The sequence below is a fragment of the Parambassis ranga genome, chromosome 16 (assembly GCF_900634625.1).
Source record: "Parambassis ranga chromosome 16, fParRan2.1, whole genome shotgun sequence".
NCBI classification, from domain to species: domain Eukaryota; kingdom Metazoa; phylum Chordata; class Actinopteri; family Ambassidae; genus Parambassis; species Parambassis ranga.
In genome coordinates this window covers 11,532,200-11,545,858 of record NC_041036.1, presented here as the reverse complement: position 1 = coordinate 11,545,858, position 13,659 = coordinate 11,532,200, and the positions used below count along the sequence as shown (strand labels likewise).

The 13,659-nt window shown below is 42.0% G+C and overlaps 1 protein-coding gene across 1 annotated transcript in view; it reads right to left on the bottom strand.

The window, feature by feature from the left end:
* Positions 1-6,688, bottom strand: part of col14a1a (collagen, type XIV, alpha 1a) — a 102,491-nt gene extending 95,803 nt beyond the window's left edge. The window contains exons 1-2 of the mRNA XM_028424636.1: positions 6,573-6,688; positions 5,229-5,344 (exon numbers count right to left, since the gene is read on the bottom strand). Coding sequence (XP_028280437.1) covers positions 5,229-5,344; positions 6,573-6,622 — 166 coding nt within the window. The 5' untranslated portion in view covers positions 6,623-6,688. The remainder of the gene's footprint in view (positions 1-5,228; positions 5,345-6,572) is intronic.
* Between the last annotated feature and the right edge of the window lie 6,971 nt (positions 6,689-13,659).

The window sequence follows — 13,659 nt, the reverse complement described above, 5'->3', positions numbered from 1 at the left end:
ACCTCAAAGAAAAAAAATGACAAACCCCCAATGTGAAAATTATACAAATCCTTTCAAAAAGGGTATTTAACGTGTGCAGCTGAACCCTAATTCAGAGGCTCTAATTTCAAGTCTGAACTTGAGTAATCTCCTGACTCTGCGGGGAGTGTGAACCAGCCGGCCCAGTATGAACTGGATTTATCTGGGTTATGTCGAAACAAGCACAGTTTGATGCCCCAGTTTGAGAAGGGATGACTCTTCTGAGGATTAGGAGCAGGGAAAACTAGCAGGGATTCCTGCTAGATGAGTAAATTCTCACTGTCCAATCCTCTGCTTCACCCGCCCCATCTCTGTTTCAGCTTCCTCTTCCCATCTCCTAAGCCAACATAGGCTTCTATTCATGCCATCTCTCCTCTTCTTCATCACTGTTTCTGTCTTTCCATCTCTCCATTCAGCTCTTTTGTTGTCTCATGTCCTTCCTTTGTCTTCGCTAGGTTTTCTGGCTTCTTTGGTTTCTCCTTTCACAGCCAGCTGCCTCTTTCCTTCCCATTTCTATCTCTTTATCTTCTTTTTTTCCTCTTTTCTTATGCCAACCATTATTTGCCTTTGTCTTTCATTTCCTTCTAGTTCATTTTCCCTTCCCACTTTTAATTCCTTTGGTTTCCTCCTCCTCCTCTCTCTCCAGATAAGCCTGGTAGTGACTCCACTTTTCAGCCTACAGTAGCTTCACTAATACTCAGGATTTATGGATGACAACTGCTGGCTTGCGCTGTCACCACCAGATAGCTACTGTACTGTTCATGAGGGAGATGGGGGGAAGTGTGTGCGCACTGCAGCACGCGTCATTCAGCGTCTCGTTTGTACAAGAACGACTCTGTGCGCTGAGATAGCACTTAACCTGATTCCACTCTGCCTTTTTCTTTCCACCTCTCCGCTCTTTTTATCTCCTCTGCTGCTCTCAAGGAACACTCCTGTCTTTTATCACATCGTCTCTTCTTATCCTTGGCTTTAAATTCTCCTCTACCTCTCATCTTCTCTCCTGCACTTTACCCATCTTCTCCTCCTCTGCTCTTCACTCCTGACTTAGTACCATTTTTCTGCTTTTCAATACCTACCTGTGTAAGTGACGCCTTTTTCCCCTCAACAGTCATCTCTCAGCTCCAATATGTATGTGTGTGTGTGTGTGTGTGTGTGTGTGTGTGTGTGTGTGTGTGTGTGTGTGTGTGTGTGTGTGTGAAATTTAAAGTCTGTTGTGCCTGTCTGCAGTCTGGTGAAAGAAGCTGTAATATTCAGCCTGTCTGCTAGTGGAAAAAATATCATAAATTACTCAACAGGGTTAATTCTGCTGGTGATGATTGGCATTAAACAGGCAGGAAATGTTACACTGAACACTCTGCTCCTCAGATTACTGCTGCAAAACTTGGAGACAAGATATTAAATTAGTCTTTAAAGGTCCTTTTTGTACTATTGTCGGCCAGTCTTATTCTTAAAACTAACATTATATAACATTTTTATGCTTATTATGTAACAAAATAAATGTATTCAGTTGTTCCCTAATACTAAAGCACTGTTACTGTTCAACCATTCAATCACAATCAAACTTTAATCATATAGTACTTTTTGTGCAAGGTAGAGCGATCCAAAGTGCTTTACAGATGATTGACAAGCCCACAGTAATGACAATAAAGAGAAAGATCAATTAAGGACAATTGTGAACAACAAAAAAGATCTAGTTATCCAATAAGAACATCTTCCAACCATTATCATTTATTTCTTAGCTGCAGGTCACACCTGATGAAAGCACTACTAGTCGTTTGCATGCTTTAGTGGAGACAGTGGTCTGTGACAGTGAGAAGTGATCTGATCGGCTGAAGTAAACTTGTCACAGATGGTTAATCTAATCAGTAGTTAGAGCTCAAGTTTCCACAGATGACTGCCCAGGTGTTTATGGTGAAGCACATCATAAAATGTCTGCATTAATGGTTAGTTTACAGCAGGTCTGCCTCTGGTCCTCTTTGCAGAAATAATATTGTGTGACAGGACACGGTGGAAAATGCACCACTTTCTGAGTTTTCTTTAAATGAGTGATTAACCACAGAGAGTACAGATTATTCCTTGATTAGTGGCACTGTGACAATTTTTCTTGGTTATTTTAGGAGCAGCCAATTCACAAACAATTTATACAACCACAATGTCTGCACAGCCCTGAGTCACTTGAGGCTCTGCACTCTCTTCTTCTGTGATCTTAAGAGCCACGTCCGTATGTTCCAAAATACTTGTAGTCTATTTCATTCTTTTTATACTGCACCCTCTTCACCTAAGACTACTTTGAAATTCAGACCATGCATGCACTAAACTGGATATGCTGGTGGATGTTGCACACAGCCCATCATATTGTTCACACACTTCCCAAAAATCCTCATCCACTCATATTCCTATCAAATTAATTTGGCTTATTTAGAATCAGGAACAGGATCTACAGGGTCTCACTATAACAGGAGGGCAGAGCCACAGCACCTCCTGCCCGCCACAGCTCCTACAATTCAATGCTCCATTTAGTCTAAAGTGGCTGATGATTATGACAAGCCGGATTACCATCAACAGCAGCGGAGTGGTGCGATGACAGCCGTCGGGGTTTTGGTAATTTAGCAGTTTTTAAATTCCGAACAGGTTGTTGCTTCTCATCCTCCCTTTTGTTTATGAATAAATGATTTCCCATCATTGGCTTCTGTCCCTGTTCATTATAACTGAAATTACTGGCCAACACTTTTACTCATACTAATTCACCAGGCTGCCCTCTAATCACACACACACACACACGTGCCGGGTACACACACTTACAACACACACAAAAGTGCAATACTTTTGCCAATGTGCTCTCGAGCAAATCATCTGTTGGGTGTTCTGAAGAACAGTATTGACCCAGGCTGTCAAGCAGTCAACAAAATCAATCACAATAATTAACTATGCACATGGTAAGCACGCACACACAATCTGCATACATGCCAGGAATGTCTTCGAGTGTGTGAGTGTTTGTCTGTCTCTCACTTTACTGGACAACTGTTCAGCCGTTTTCTTTTGCTCTTGGCACGTGTGTTACTGGTGACCCAAGTAAGTGCACTGCCATGGTTGAAGTTGTTTGGACAAGTGGTTGTCATATTTTGGCTGAAAGTAGTTCTTGTTTAAGCTTTCACAGCAGCACTCTCCATCTTCCCTGCTGGGGCAGCAGAGGGTGTTGACAAGGAGTTCACAGGAGCTGAGCAGAGCATTGATGTGATCTGAGTTTACCAGATGAACAGCTATTACTTTATCTATTGTATAAAGTGTTTTCATGCAGGTACTTCAAATGAAATAGTGATTATAAGATAAAAACAATGCATTAATTGAATAATATTTGTGGTTTTGAATTTTTTCTTGTTGAGCCTAAATCCCAAAAGATTTGTAATATGTAAAAAACACTTCCTGCACTCGCCCACTTCAGTGGGAGTTTCTGAGACTGTCCAGACATTTGTATATATACAAGCATCCTGCATGGGTAGAACACACACTAATCCTCGAGCTAAAATCCCCTCTGACCAGATGTTGTAGCTTACAGGGACAGACCGCAAACATTAATGGCTATCACATGCTCCCTAATGAAGGGATTGAACAGGGGCACATTTTCAAAGTGTCTGGGAGGTCATCCATGTTCTGCTGTAAATCATTTAGATTAAATCCCAGCCTAATTTATGGTTTCACACTTCGGCCTCACCTCTCCTCATTTCTGCAATAAGGATGATGAGGAAAAAACAGTGATTGGAAACTCACTGACAAGGATACAGAGAGTGAGGGTAGAAAGGTCTAAAGACACAAAATAATAGTAAACTCCTGCCCTTATTGCAATCCCTAAATATTTATTTGAGAAATAAATCCAAAGCAGCCTCACACTGATCTATTCAGAATATAAAATGTATTTTTAGGATGGACTCATAGATTGTATTTAGACATCTTATCACATTTTTCATGTGAATTTTGAAAGATTCTGCTGCTTCCCTGCTGCTCTAACTCCACATCCTGGAAGGAATGTGAGCTACACACACACACGCACGCACACTCTCACACGCTCACACATGCACGTGCGCACGTGCACACACACACACACACGCGCACTCACGCACACACACGCACACACACAATAACATACAATCTGGCGACATGCTTTTTATTATTAACCCCCAAAAGTATGACACGTCTCCAAAGTGATTTAGGTCCCCCAGTAATTCTGAAAACACACACACAAACACAAAGCAGGGTCAGCGTAAGCTTAAGTGTCCCTCTGGGTCATTTTCATATGATCGTTATCCAGATGGTTACAGTCAGTCTGACCCTCTGCACTAGCTACCAAATACAGCTGAATTCATGCACAACATGCACAGACAGTAGCCAGCTTGCGCACACACACATTATTTAAAGCTCACTCCATTCATTGGAATTACTTTGTGAAAGCACAAGGAAGAAATATTTTTACACCTTCATTAAATCACCTGACCTCAAGATCTTGATCACATGAATAAAAAACAAATCAACTACTGAGCAGGAAGACTGTGTCAGAACATCTGAGTCTCATTCAGAAAAACACACATCTGTTTCATGTTAACACAATATAATGACATAAAACTTTAGTTAAACTGTGTATTTCTTAACATTGTTGTTCCAAAATATCACACAAAGCAAACAACAGTCCCGTTTCTGATGACAGTGTGATTAAACCAGATATGCTGAGGTGAGGTTAATTGCAAAGCACGTTGGAGTGTTATATATATTATGCACCACATTGTGCAGCAAATCATGACAGCGTGAGGCACACCGTTTCAACACATTTATTAAAGCCCCACTGAAGCATGGCAGCATCGGCAAGCCGTGCCGTGCTGCTGGGGTGAAATGGCATGATGATGTGAAGGCGATATGATTGTGAGCATGATGTGATGTGATTGGACCGAGCCTGCACATCAAATAGAGGGAGGAATGAGGGAAGAAACGGCGGAGGAGGGGGCACAGAGAGGTCAGGTAAGGGGAGAGTAGAAGTGGTGGAGATAGCAGAGGTCGCAGAGGTGAGGGCGTAGGCTTGATGGGAGAAAGGGAAGAGGGGAGAGGAGAGAGGAGGTGGATTCTGAAATGGATGAAGGGTTTGGATTTGGATGGGTGGATAAGGGGAAATGCAGGGGCAGGAGGGCGAGAAGCAAAGAGAAATGAGTGAAGTAAAGTGTTACCTTGATCCTGTGCTTTACTGGGGTAATAGGAAACGACAGCTAGTAACACCAGTGGAGCCAACAAACACCAACTGATACGTCCCGTTGACAACATCCTTTCAGCTAGCAGCACCAACCTGTATGAAGGGACAGAAAGAGAGTGAAAAAAATCTAAGAGGGAGAAAAATGAAAGCAGCTCTGTGACAGAAACACCATGAATGCATTCAGAAACACTGTGGGTCAACACAAGCCACTGATCTGGAATCACTTATCTGACTTTAAAATCTGTATTTTTACAATTACTGAGCAGACTACACTGACCACAGAGCAGCTGCCAAGCCCCCCCCCCGCCTACACAGAGCAGGCCTGGGGCAAAACAGTGACGGACTTTGTTCCAGAGAAGAGAAGACAGGGCTGACAGAAAAAGGGGTGAAGGACAGACAGTGACAGAGCAGTTTGATTGACAGTCCAGCGAGGGAACATTTCATGAGTCCAATTGTCCAACCAAAAGAGCAAATACAGCCCCTGTCCTCTTCCTCCTGTATCTCATCTCCTCCTCTCACCCTTTACTTTTTGTTCTCTCCTGCACATCCCCCCTCCTTCACCTCCTCTCCAGTCTGCCACTCATTATTACAAGCAGAATGGACACACACACACACACACACAGGGACCTCTTATCTTTTTACTCTCTGAAACACACCTTGCTGACAGTCATATGAATAAAACAGCATGTGCAACTAAAGTTGATTCAATATTGAGGCTCTTCCTGTCCTGTCTGTAGGAAACCTTGTGGTACTGAAAGAGTGAGCAGCTCCTTCAATCCAGACAGTGTCAAAAGACCAGAAAAATGACAATGCATATTAATAGGGATAAAAATACTCCAGGAAATAGGACTGTTTTTTTTCTTCAATAGATCAGCCTGGAGACATAAAGAAGAAAATAAAAAGGATTAAACAGAAATCTCTCTCTCTCTCACACACACACACACACACAGAATTTGGAGTAATCAGAATAAACTAAAGAAACTGAGATCAGACAGACCCAGAGTGGTTCAAATTTATCCTGTGTTAGTGCAACATTAATCCAAACTTTCCCCTGTCTTCAGTTTGCATAATGTCCTCTTTCTTGCGACCCAAAGGGGCAACTTTGCAACTGGTTAATTGGTTAATGAAAACCAGAATTAAGGCGTTACCCTCATTGAAATCCACCTCTGTGTTTGTTTTTTTAGGCTTAAGGGACACAGATTACACACACTCGACTCAGAGTGGACCCCGCACTAATAGAAAAGTAGATAAACACAGACGATCTATTTTATTGCGAGGAAAGTGTCTTTTGCCAGAATATATTTTTAAAATCATTTTCCACCTGCTGTGAACCTGCAAGTTTCCGCAGCCCGAATGAATCTTCCTTATCATTTAAAAGTGCCGCTGACTGATGTAATTGAAGTTTCTTCAGCCAGATTTAGGTCAAACTATCGGAACGTAGTTAAATGGACTGATTGCGCCGAGACGCTCCAGCAGCGCACACCTGTGTCCAGGCACACACACAAGGAATGAATGAAATCTGCTTCCGTACCTCTCCAGTCATCAATTCAAAGCGTCCGTTTATCCCCAAAGGAAATCCTCTGAATACCAAAGACTGCTGCTGCCACCTCCTAAAACGCTCCTCTTTCTTCTCACTCTTCTTTCTCCTCTCTTTCTTTCTCCCACTCTTTCTCTCCGGATACAGATTCGGTCAGTCCGGAGTGGGTGTTTCTCTCCTCGTTATTCAGCCATCCCTCCCTCCAGCTATGCCTCCTTGTCCCAACCCTTTCCTTTGCTCGGGTTCATCTTGGAGGAAGGGAGAGAGAGAGAGAGAGAGAGAGAGAGAGAGAGAGAGAGACGCGGACCAGTGGCGCTGCGCAAAATCCTCCGCTGCCAACCTGCAGGCTTCAAATCGGCATCTGCCCCTCGGGGCCCTTTATGTGCGCCTCCGCGGTCACGATGGGACTTGTCGTGGAGGACACATCCGTAATCTGTGGCTTTAAAGGATCCACGCGGTCATTACTGAAACTCGTTTAGTGTGTGTGTGTGTGTGTTAAAAAAAGTCCGTCTGGATCGGCTCTGTGCGCTCGGAGCAGGTGCCTGCCATGCCCTGCCGCTGCCAGCTTTGATGTTAAAGGCACATTGACACAGGTTCTCACCTCTGCTCAAAGCTGGAGGTTCAAAAGAAACAAAATGACTAAAGCAGCTTGGAACATTTGAAGTTCACAGTTTCACTTTCAAGCACAAAATGTCTAAGTTAATCATTTATTCTGTCAATGGAACAGCTGGATGTTTTTGCAGACCTCTAAAAAAATGATGAGCTGATCACAGTGAACTTACAACACTAGCACAGGTAGGAGGCTAAACAACTAGCAAGGTCCATTGAGGTTTGGTTAGGTTAGAGAAAACGTCATGCATTCACTCTTTCAAACCATAGACTGTTTACAATATGACACCCATAGGTCTGAATAGACATGTTGAGTCCCTGTGGGAGGCTCCAGGTGTCAGCCTGTTGGCAACATTGCTGTCTGCCTAAACAAACTTCTCCTAGCTGCATGTAGCCATGTTTTGCCTCATGATGCATTGCTTTTACACCACCACCAGAATTACTGGACCACAGATCTTGTTTTTGGTATGATCAGACAGGTTTCCCCACTTTAATGTCTCTTTTTTATACCATTGAAAAAACAAACCTGTCATCACAGTGTCTGGCTTCAGTGGGCTTGTTGGCTCTCGGCTATTTGAGAATCTATGGTGCCGGCAGCAGGGTGCAAGTACAATGACCCACCCTCTCTGTCTCCACGCTGTAAAGGCACACTAGAACATAGCCCTCCTGTCTTTAACAGGTTGTGTGTGGAAAACTTTGCTCTAATTTAATTCTTCAAATTTTCAAGAATGTGAAATGATTTCTTTAAACTGAAGCAACTAACATCACTAACATCATCATTTTTGAAAAAAAATCCACCTGAGTGCACTTTGTAATGCTGTTTACACACTCAGCTCCTCTCCTGCTGCAGAAATGTAGCGACTTGCCCTGAGGGAGGAAGAATGGGAGTCATGGGAAACAGTGAAATGTGCCAGTGGCTGAATGAGATGAAATGCTGAATAGCTACACTCCAGGTGTCTCCCTAAGGGCATGCACACACTCTGAACACACACGCAGACACACACGCACACACGTCCATGCACTTCTTAGCCAGACAACTGTCCAGATGCCATAAACACTATAATCGGGTGGATAAGGATTCTAAGTCCTTCTCCCTCCATCCTCCTTCTTCTTCCTCCCTTCCTGTCCTTCTGTTGTCCCCCTTTTCCTTCATCTGTTGCCCATTTGCAGAAGAACACACACTTAACTAATACTCGATGATAAGGAGTGGAACTTGACCTTAAATCAAGATAAATGATCAGGTCGGTCTATCACTCAATCCCTCCTGGATAGACTGCCATAAAAATTTGTACAGACTCTCATACTAAAAGTATTTGAGCCCCACACTCTGGGCACCTACAGGACTGAACTGTCTGTAATTTTACAACATGTTGTGAGCTTGCCGTTGTTAGCTTTTAGCTTGGAGCGCCATTAGCACAGCCTCACAGTGCTGCTGCTGCTGTGGTCATTCATGTTATTTACATTACATTGCACAATGACAAATGACTGTGGCTGTTTTATTACTGAAACTTTGTTTCATCATTTGTTTCTTCAATATTTAGTATTGAAGAAATGTACCTTGAAACCAATTAGGTTTAGGATTAGGATTAGGATTTGTATTTTAACTTTAAATTCCAAATCACTGCAATCCCTGGTGGGTTTTGATTGACAGCTCCTCTCTGAGGACTCACAGCCAACAGACATGAAGACCTGCCCAGTGGATGAACCACACTGCACGTCCCCATTCATTCCCCTTGATGGGCTCTCTTTGTTCATCTCATTATCTGTTTTACTTGTGCCTTCTTTTCCTTCTTGCTCTCTCCTTCTTTCAGTTTTTGTCATTCTGCAGTCCTAATCTGTTCATCCTCCTTCTGTCTATATTCCTGCTGCTGACGTTCATCCCAACTGTTGAATAAATGCATCATACACGGCAGAGTTGATCCATGGGTCATTTAGCTCTGCGCCATATGGTCTGTCTGCAATGCTTCAGAAAGTTTTTAAAGTCAAGGCACAAGTATCTGCATAAAACTGCAGGTATTTGGATGATCAGGGAAGCAGTTTATCCCCCAACACAAATGTCTTGATTTTTTCCCCTGTGAGTGCTGTGTTGTTCATCCATGTCAATAGTTTCGATGTGTTAGTGACTGTAGAGATTTCTGCCATCCCCTTAATATAATGTATAAAAACTCTGTATGTCACATAAACAGCACTGCTGCCCACAGGAAACAATATGATTTAATTTATGGGTGACGTGTCCCTTTAAGAATAAAGTGCACACAAAACTGTAAGGTTGGGTGTCACAGAGAAGAAGAACTTTTAACAACTATTACACCTCAATATGTGACAGTTCTCACCTTTATAAAATCGCACTACTGCCGGTTGCACTCAGTCTGTCAGGTTATGATTCTACCTCCATGATTTCTACCTTTCCTTTAAAGATAATCCACATAAACTTTGATTTTGGTGTCTGTAAAGATAAGCTGTCGTACCTCTGATGTTTAATACTACCAGTTTAACCTGGGTCAACATGTTGTAATAATACAACTGATCAAACCATAGCACAGGCTCTTGTATTTCCTCTATCTGTTCTATAATTGTTAGGAACAAGCCGGCTATTGTTGCACCGGCAAACAGAGAAAGCATCACTTCCTGTGCAGTCAAGGATTTCTCCCAGGAAGCAGGAACCCCCTTATCTAAACACATGTTGAAGCTGGAAGAGGTTGAAAGATGAATGTGTATCAATCAGCGGTGAGTGAGAGAGCTGCAAACTGTTATTATGAAAAACGTCTTGCAGTCAATGCAGTGATTTTGTTTTACATTGCACACTATTACACACAAGCACACATAGGAGCAACTTTCAGCTACATTCCTTCTCACCTCCCTCTCACACAATGACAGAAGTCTGCAAACACTCTTAACATTACACCTAAGCAAATACTTCCCCCACTTTTTCCTCTCCTTCCACTTCACACAAACACACCTGAAGCCCCCCGCTCTGCATTTTTGTAGAGATAACCCGAGGCATGGAGCTTAGCACCGTTCCACAGTGACAACACAGATCACTGTGTTAGTCTCACACACACACACACACGCACACACACACGCACGCACACACTAAGCTGCATTTCAACCTGAAGAGGAAACATGGTTTGTTTGTTTTACAAGCTCAAGCCAAAGACCTGGAAGAGTTCAAACAGAGTTGACACATACAGGGTCGTGCCCATGCATATTCTACTCAAGAGCAGTGTGTTAATAACAAGCAGCAGGTTAATATGAGGGCAGCAGCACACTGAAGTGACCACAGCCTACTGATTAGTCCAACCAGTCACAGTTATTAGCCAGCTTGTCATCTGGTACCAGGCCCGCTGTTCTCAGAGCGCTGCTAACCTGACAGCTCTGTGATGGTGCGACACATATATTGAAGAAGAGATTTTTTTCAATTATTCAAGGACACAGGCAGCTGTTCATTAACTACGTCTTCACACTGAGGTTAACCACTATGTTCCTTTAGAAAAAGAGGTGGGAGTCAAATAATGTCCGATCTGAAAAGTTCCAAAAAAACTTAATATTGGCCCCAGTTGTTAAAAGCCACACATCCTCCGACCATTCTGGCACCAAAAGTGTATTTTTTTCCAAACATCAAAAGAACATTTAATTTTTTGAAGGCAGTCTAAGCAGATTCTCACAAGATTTAAACACAAATGTCCAGCTGACTCATTTTTTTGTGATACTAAATGTAGCTGTTAGCTGTGTGAGTGACAGAAGAATGAAACAAAAATACAGTATGCTAACATAACATACACATCTCTCAATGCATAGAGAGTCTTTGCTGCTAATCTGCAAATGTCCACAAGGCAGCGATTAAGCAAGCAGCCCAACAGAAATGCTGCCATGGCTGTAGACGAGGCTGTAGACGAGGCTTAGCCTTGTTTGGTGTATGAGAAGTTGATTCCAGTTCAGAATTGTACACTAAATGACCACAGTCCAAAAAGCTAGTATAACAAAAATAATCATAGATGAAATGCACAGAAGGGGGCACACTGGAAAAAAAAAACTTTCCTGCTCCACAGTTTGGTTGAAAAATATGTTTTGAAAAAGGAACATTTTGGCTGAGAAAAAGGCAACTTCCTGCCTGAATAACTAGCCAAATTCACAGAGCTTGCAGCCACAGCCCAGGAAGCGTTTGGCAGGCGGCTAACATTTCAGCTTGCTGTGACTTGTCCTGAGCTCCTCGCCTGTGGGGAGGGAAGACGAGGACAGGAGACAATTCACTTGAAGACACAGTAATAATGCCTCAAAGGCATGCAGGCAAAGGAAAGAAGACTTTTCTTCTCCTGGGTAATATTCTCAAGCGTCCTAATCTCGCACATGTGATAACACTGATAACCTTAATTTAATCATGCCGGTATAGTCACATATATTAGCACACTGTGTCAAAAAAAGCTAATTAAATGGATGCAGTGAATGTTCCTGGTATGCATATTTTCTCTGGCACAATGCTTCCAATCACTTAATAAAAACTGATAAAAATATAATACCAACCTGAAATCACATCATGTTATTATGTGGTGCAGATTCTTGTTCCTTAGAGAAATCAGCAAGTAATAGACTCAAAATATTCTGTATGCAGAAGCAGAAGGAAAGAGGTGTTAATAAACACAAAGTACTCCTCACAACTGCAAATAGGTACAGCCTGTGCGTGCTATGTCAACATTTAACAAACTGGAGACAGGTGCATCAGCGATAACACTTTTTTTGAAGATATGTGTCAGACTTTAAATCAGGTTGGAAGATCTGCATGTTTATGATCCAGTTATTTAAATAATGTTTGGCTCAAAGAACATTTTTTTCTTTTTAAACCACACTGGAAACTGTTTCTCTGGGTACCTCACATTTCTACTTTGGCTTATGCCACTGCCTTGAGACAGATTTTTTTTATGTTTAATAATTACTTGACATCTTGGCTTGAGGCATTTGTATTGGTCTTGTTTAATTGGACCAACTGGGCTTTTCAAATCTTAATATGGTTTTTACACAGCAATATATGCCACTTGATGAAAGCTTCCATCCCAGGCTGATGTGAGCGTGTACATATTTACTCCTAACTTTGGCAGTGCGATTCTGCATGCGCAGAACTTCATCATGTTGTATCGACACATCATACTCTCCACGGGCTCATGAACAGAACTGGATTTGTTCGACACCCCTCCAAAAACATCATGACCACACATTTGTCCAAACACAGTAATTGAATTTAAAATTTAAAAAAAAGCTACACAGTCCAGAGCTGCTTTGCATTAACTCTGTTAAATAAACACCTTTTTATGATCGGCTCATTTTAAATATTAGTCTTAGATCTTTTTCTCTTTTTGTCTTTTCATCCAGGTCTCTGTGTCATTTAATTTCCTGTGTGTATGAATGGATGGTGACAAAGTGAAGGCCGGTGGCTGAGCTAGTCAGTAAATAAAAGCACAAATAGATGTGAAGCTGTGGTGCTCTCATCTGATAAGATTTAATTTAGTGCTTAAATCAGTCAGTTTCAGTATGATCACACCATCAAGACAGATCAGAAACATCCAGAGAAACCCTGCAGAAAGGTCAGACAAATAAGAGGATTTAACCATTTATGCAGTAAGAAAAGTCTTAAAGTTGCACAAAAAGTTAGGATCATCTAAAACTAAAACAATCTGTTGACTGGATTCACACCCTGACATTAGACAAATCTACACAAAGTGTCTATACTAATACTGCCCCTTGAAATCAACAAATGTGTCCACACATGGCTGGAATAGCTTAGCACAACAGTATAACAATGCCCCCTGGTGGTGGCTGTGTGTCAATGCAACAGAGGAATTTGGTGAGAATAGGAAAGCGAGGCATTGTTTTTAAATAGATGAAGTAAACCTGTGATTAGTGCAAAACTTTTGTGTTGTGTTGTTGTTAAATATCACATTTCTTCATGTGTGTGTATCTTTCATGTAGGCAGAGTGGGGAGCATCAAAAGAGAGAGACAGACATTAAAAGACTAACCTGGCAATAATGAGAGCACAAAGCCTTGACACTCATTGTTTACTTCTTTACATCAAAAACAACAAAACTGCTCAAGATGTTTAAAAAGTGAATAAAATGCTCAGTCACTGTTGTTAACCATGATTTTATCTATGCTGCTAATGTTTCAGGGGGACCCTAAAAAGTGTCAGATCTGGCTGGGACACTGATGCTTTGTGACTTGTAGTCAGAGCTGTTTCTACACTCAACAAAAATATAAACGCAACACTTTTGT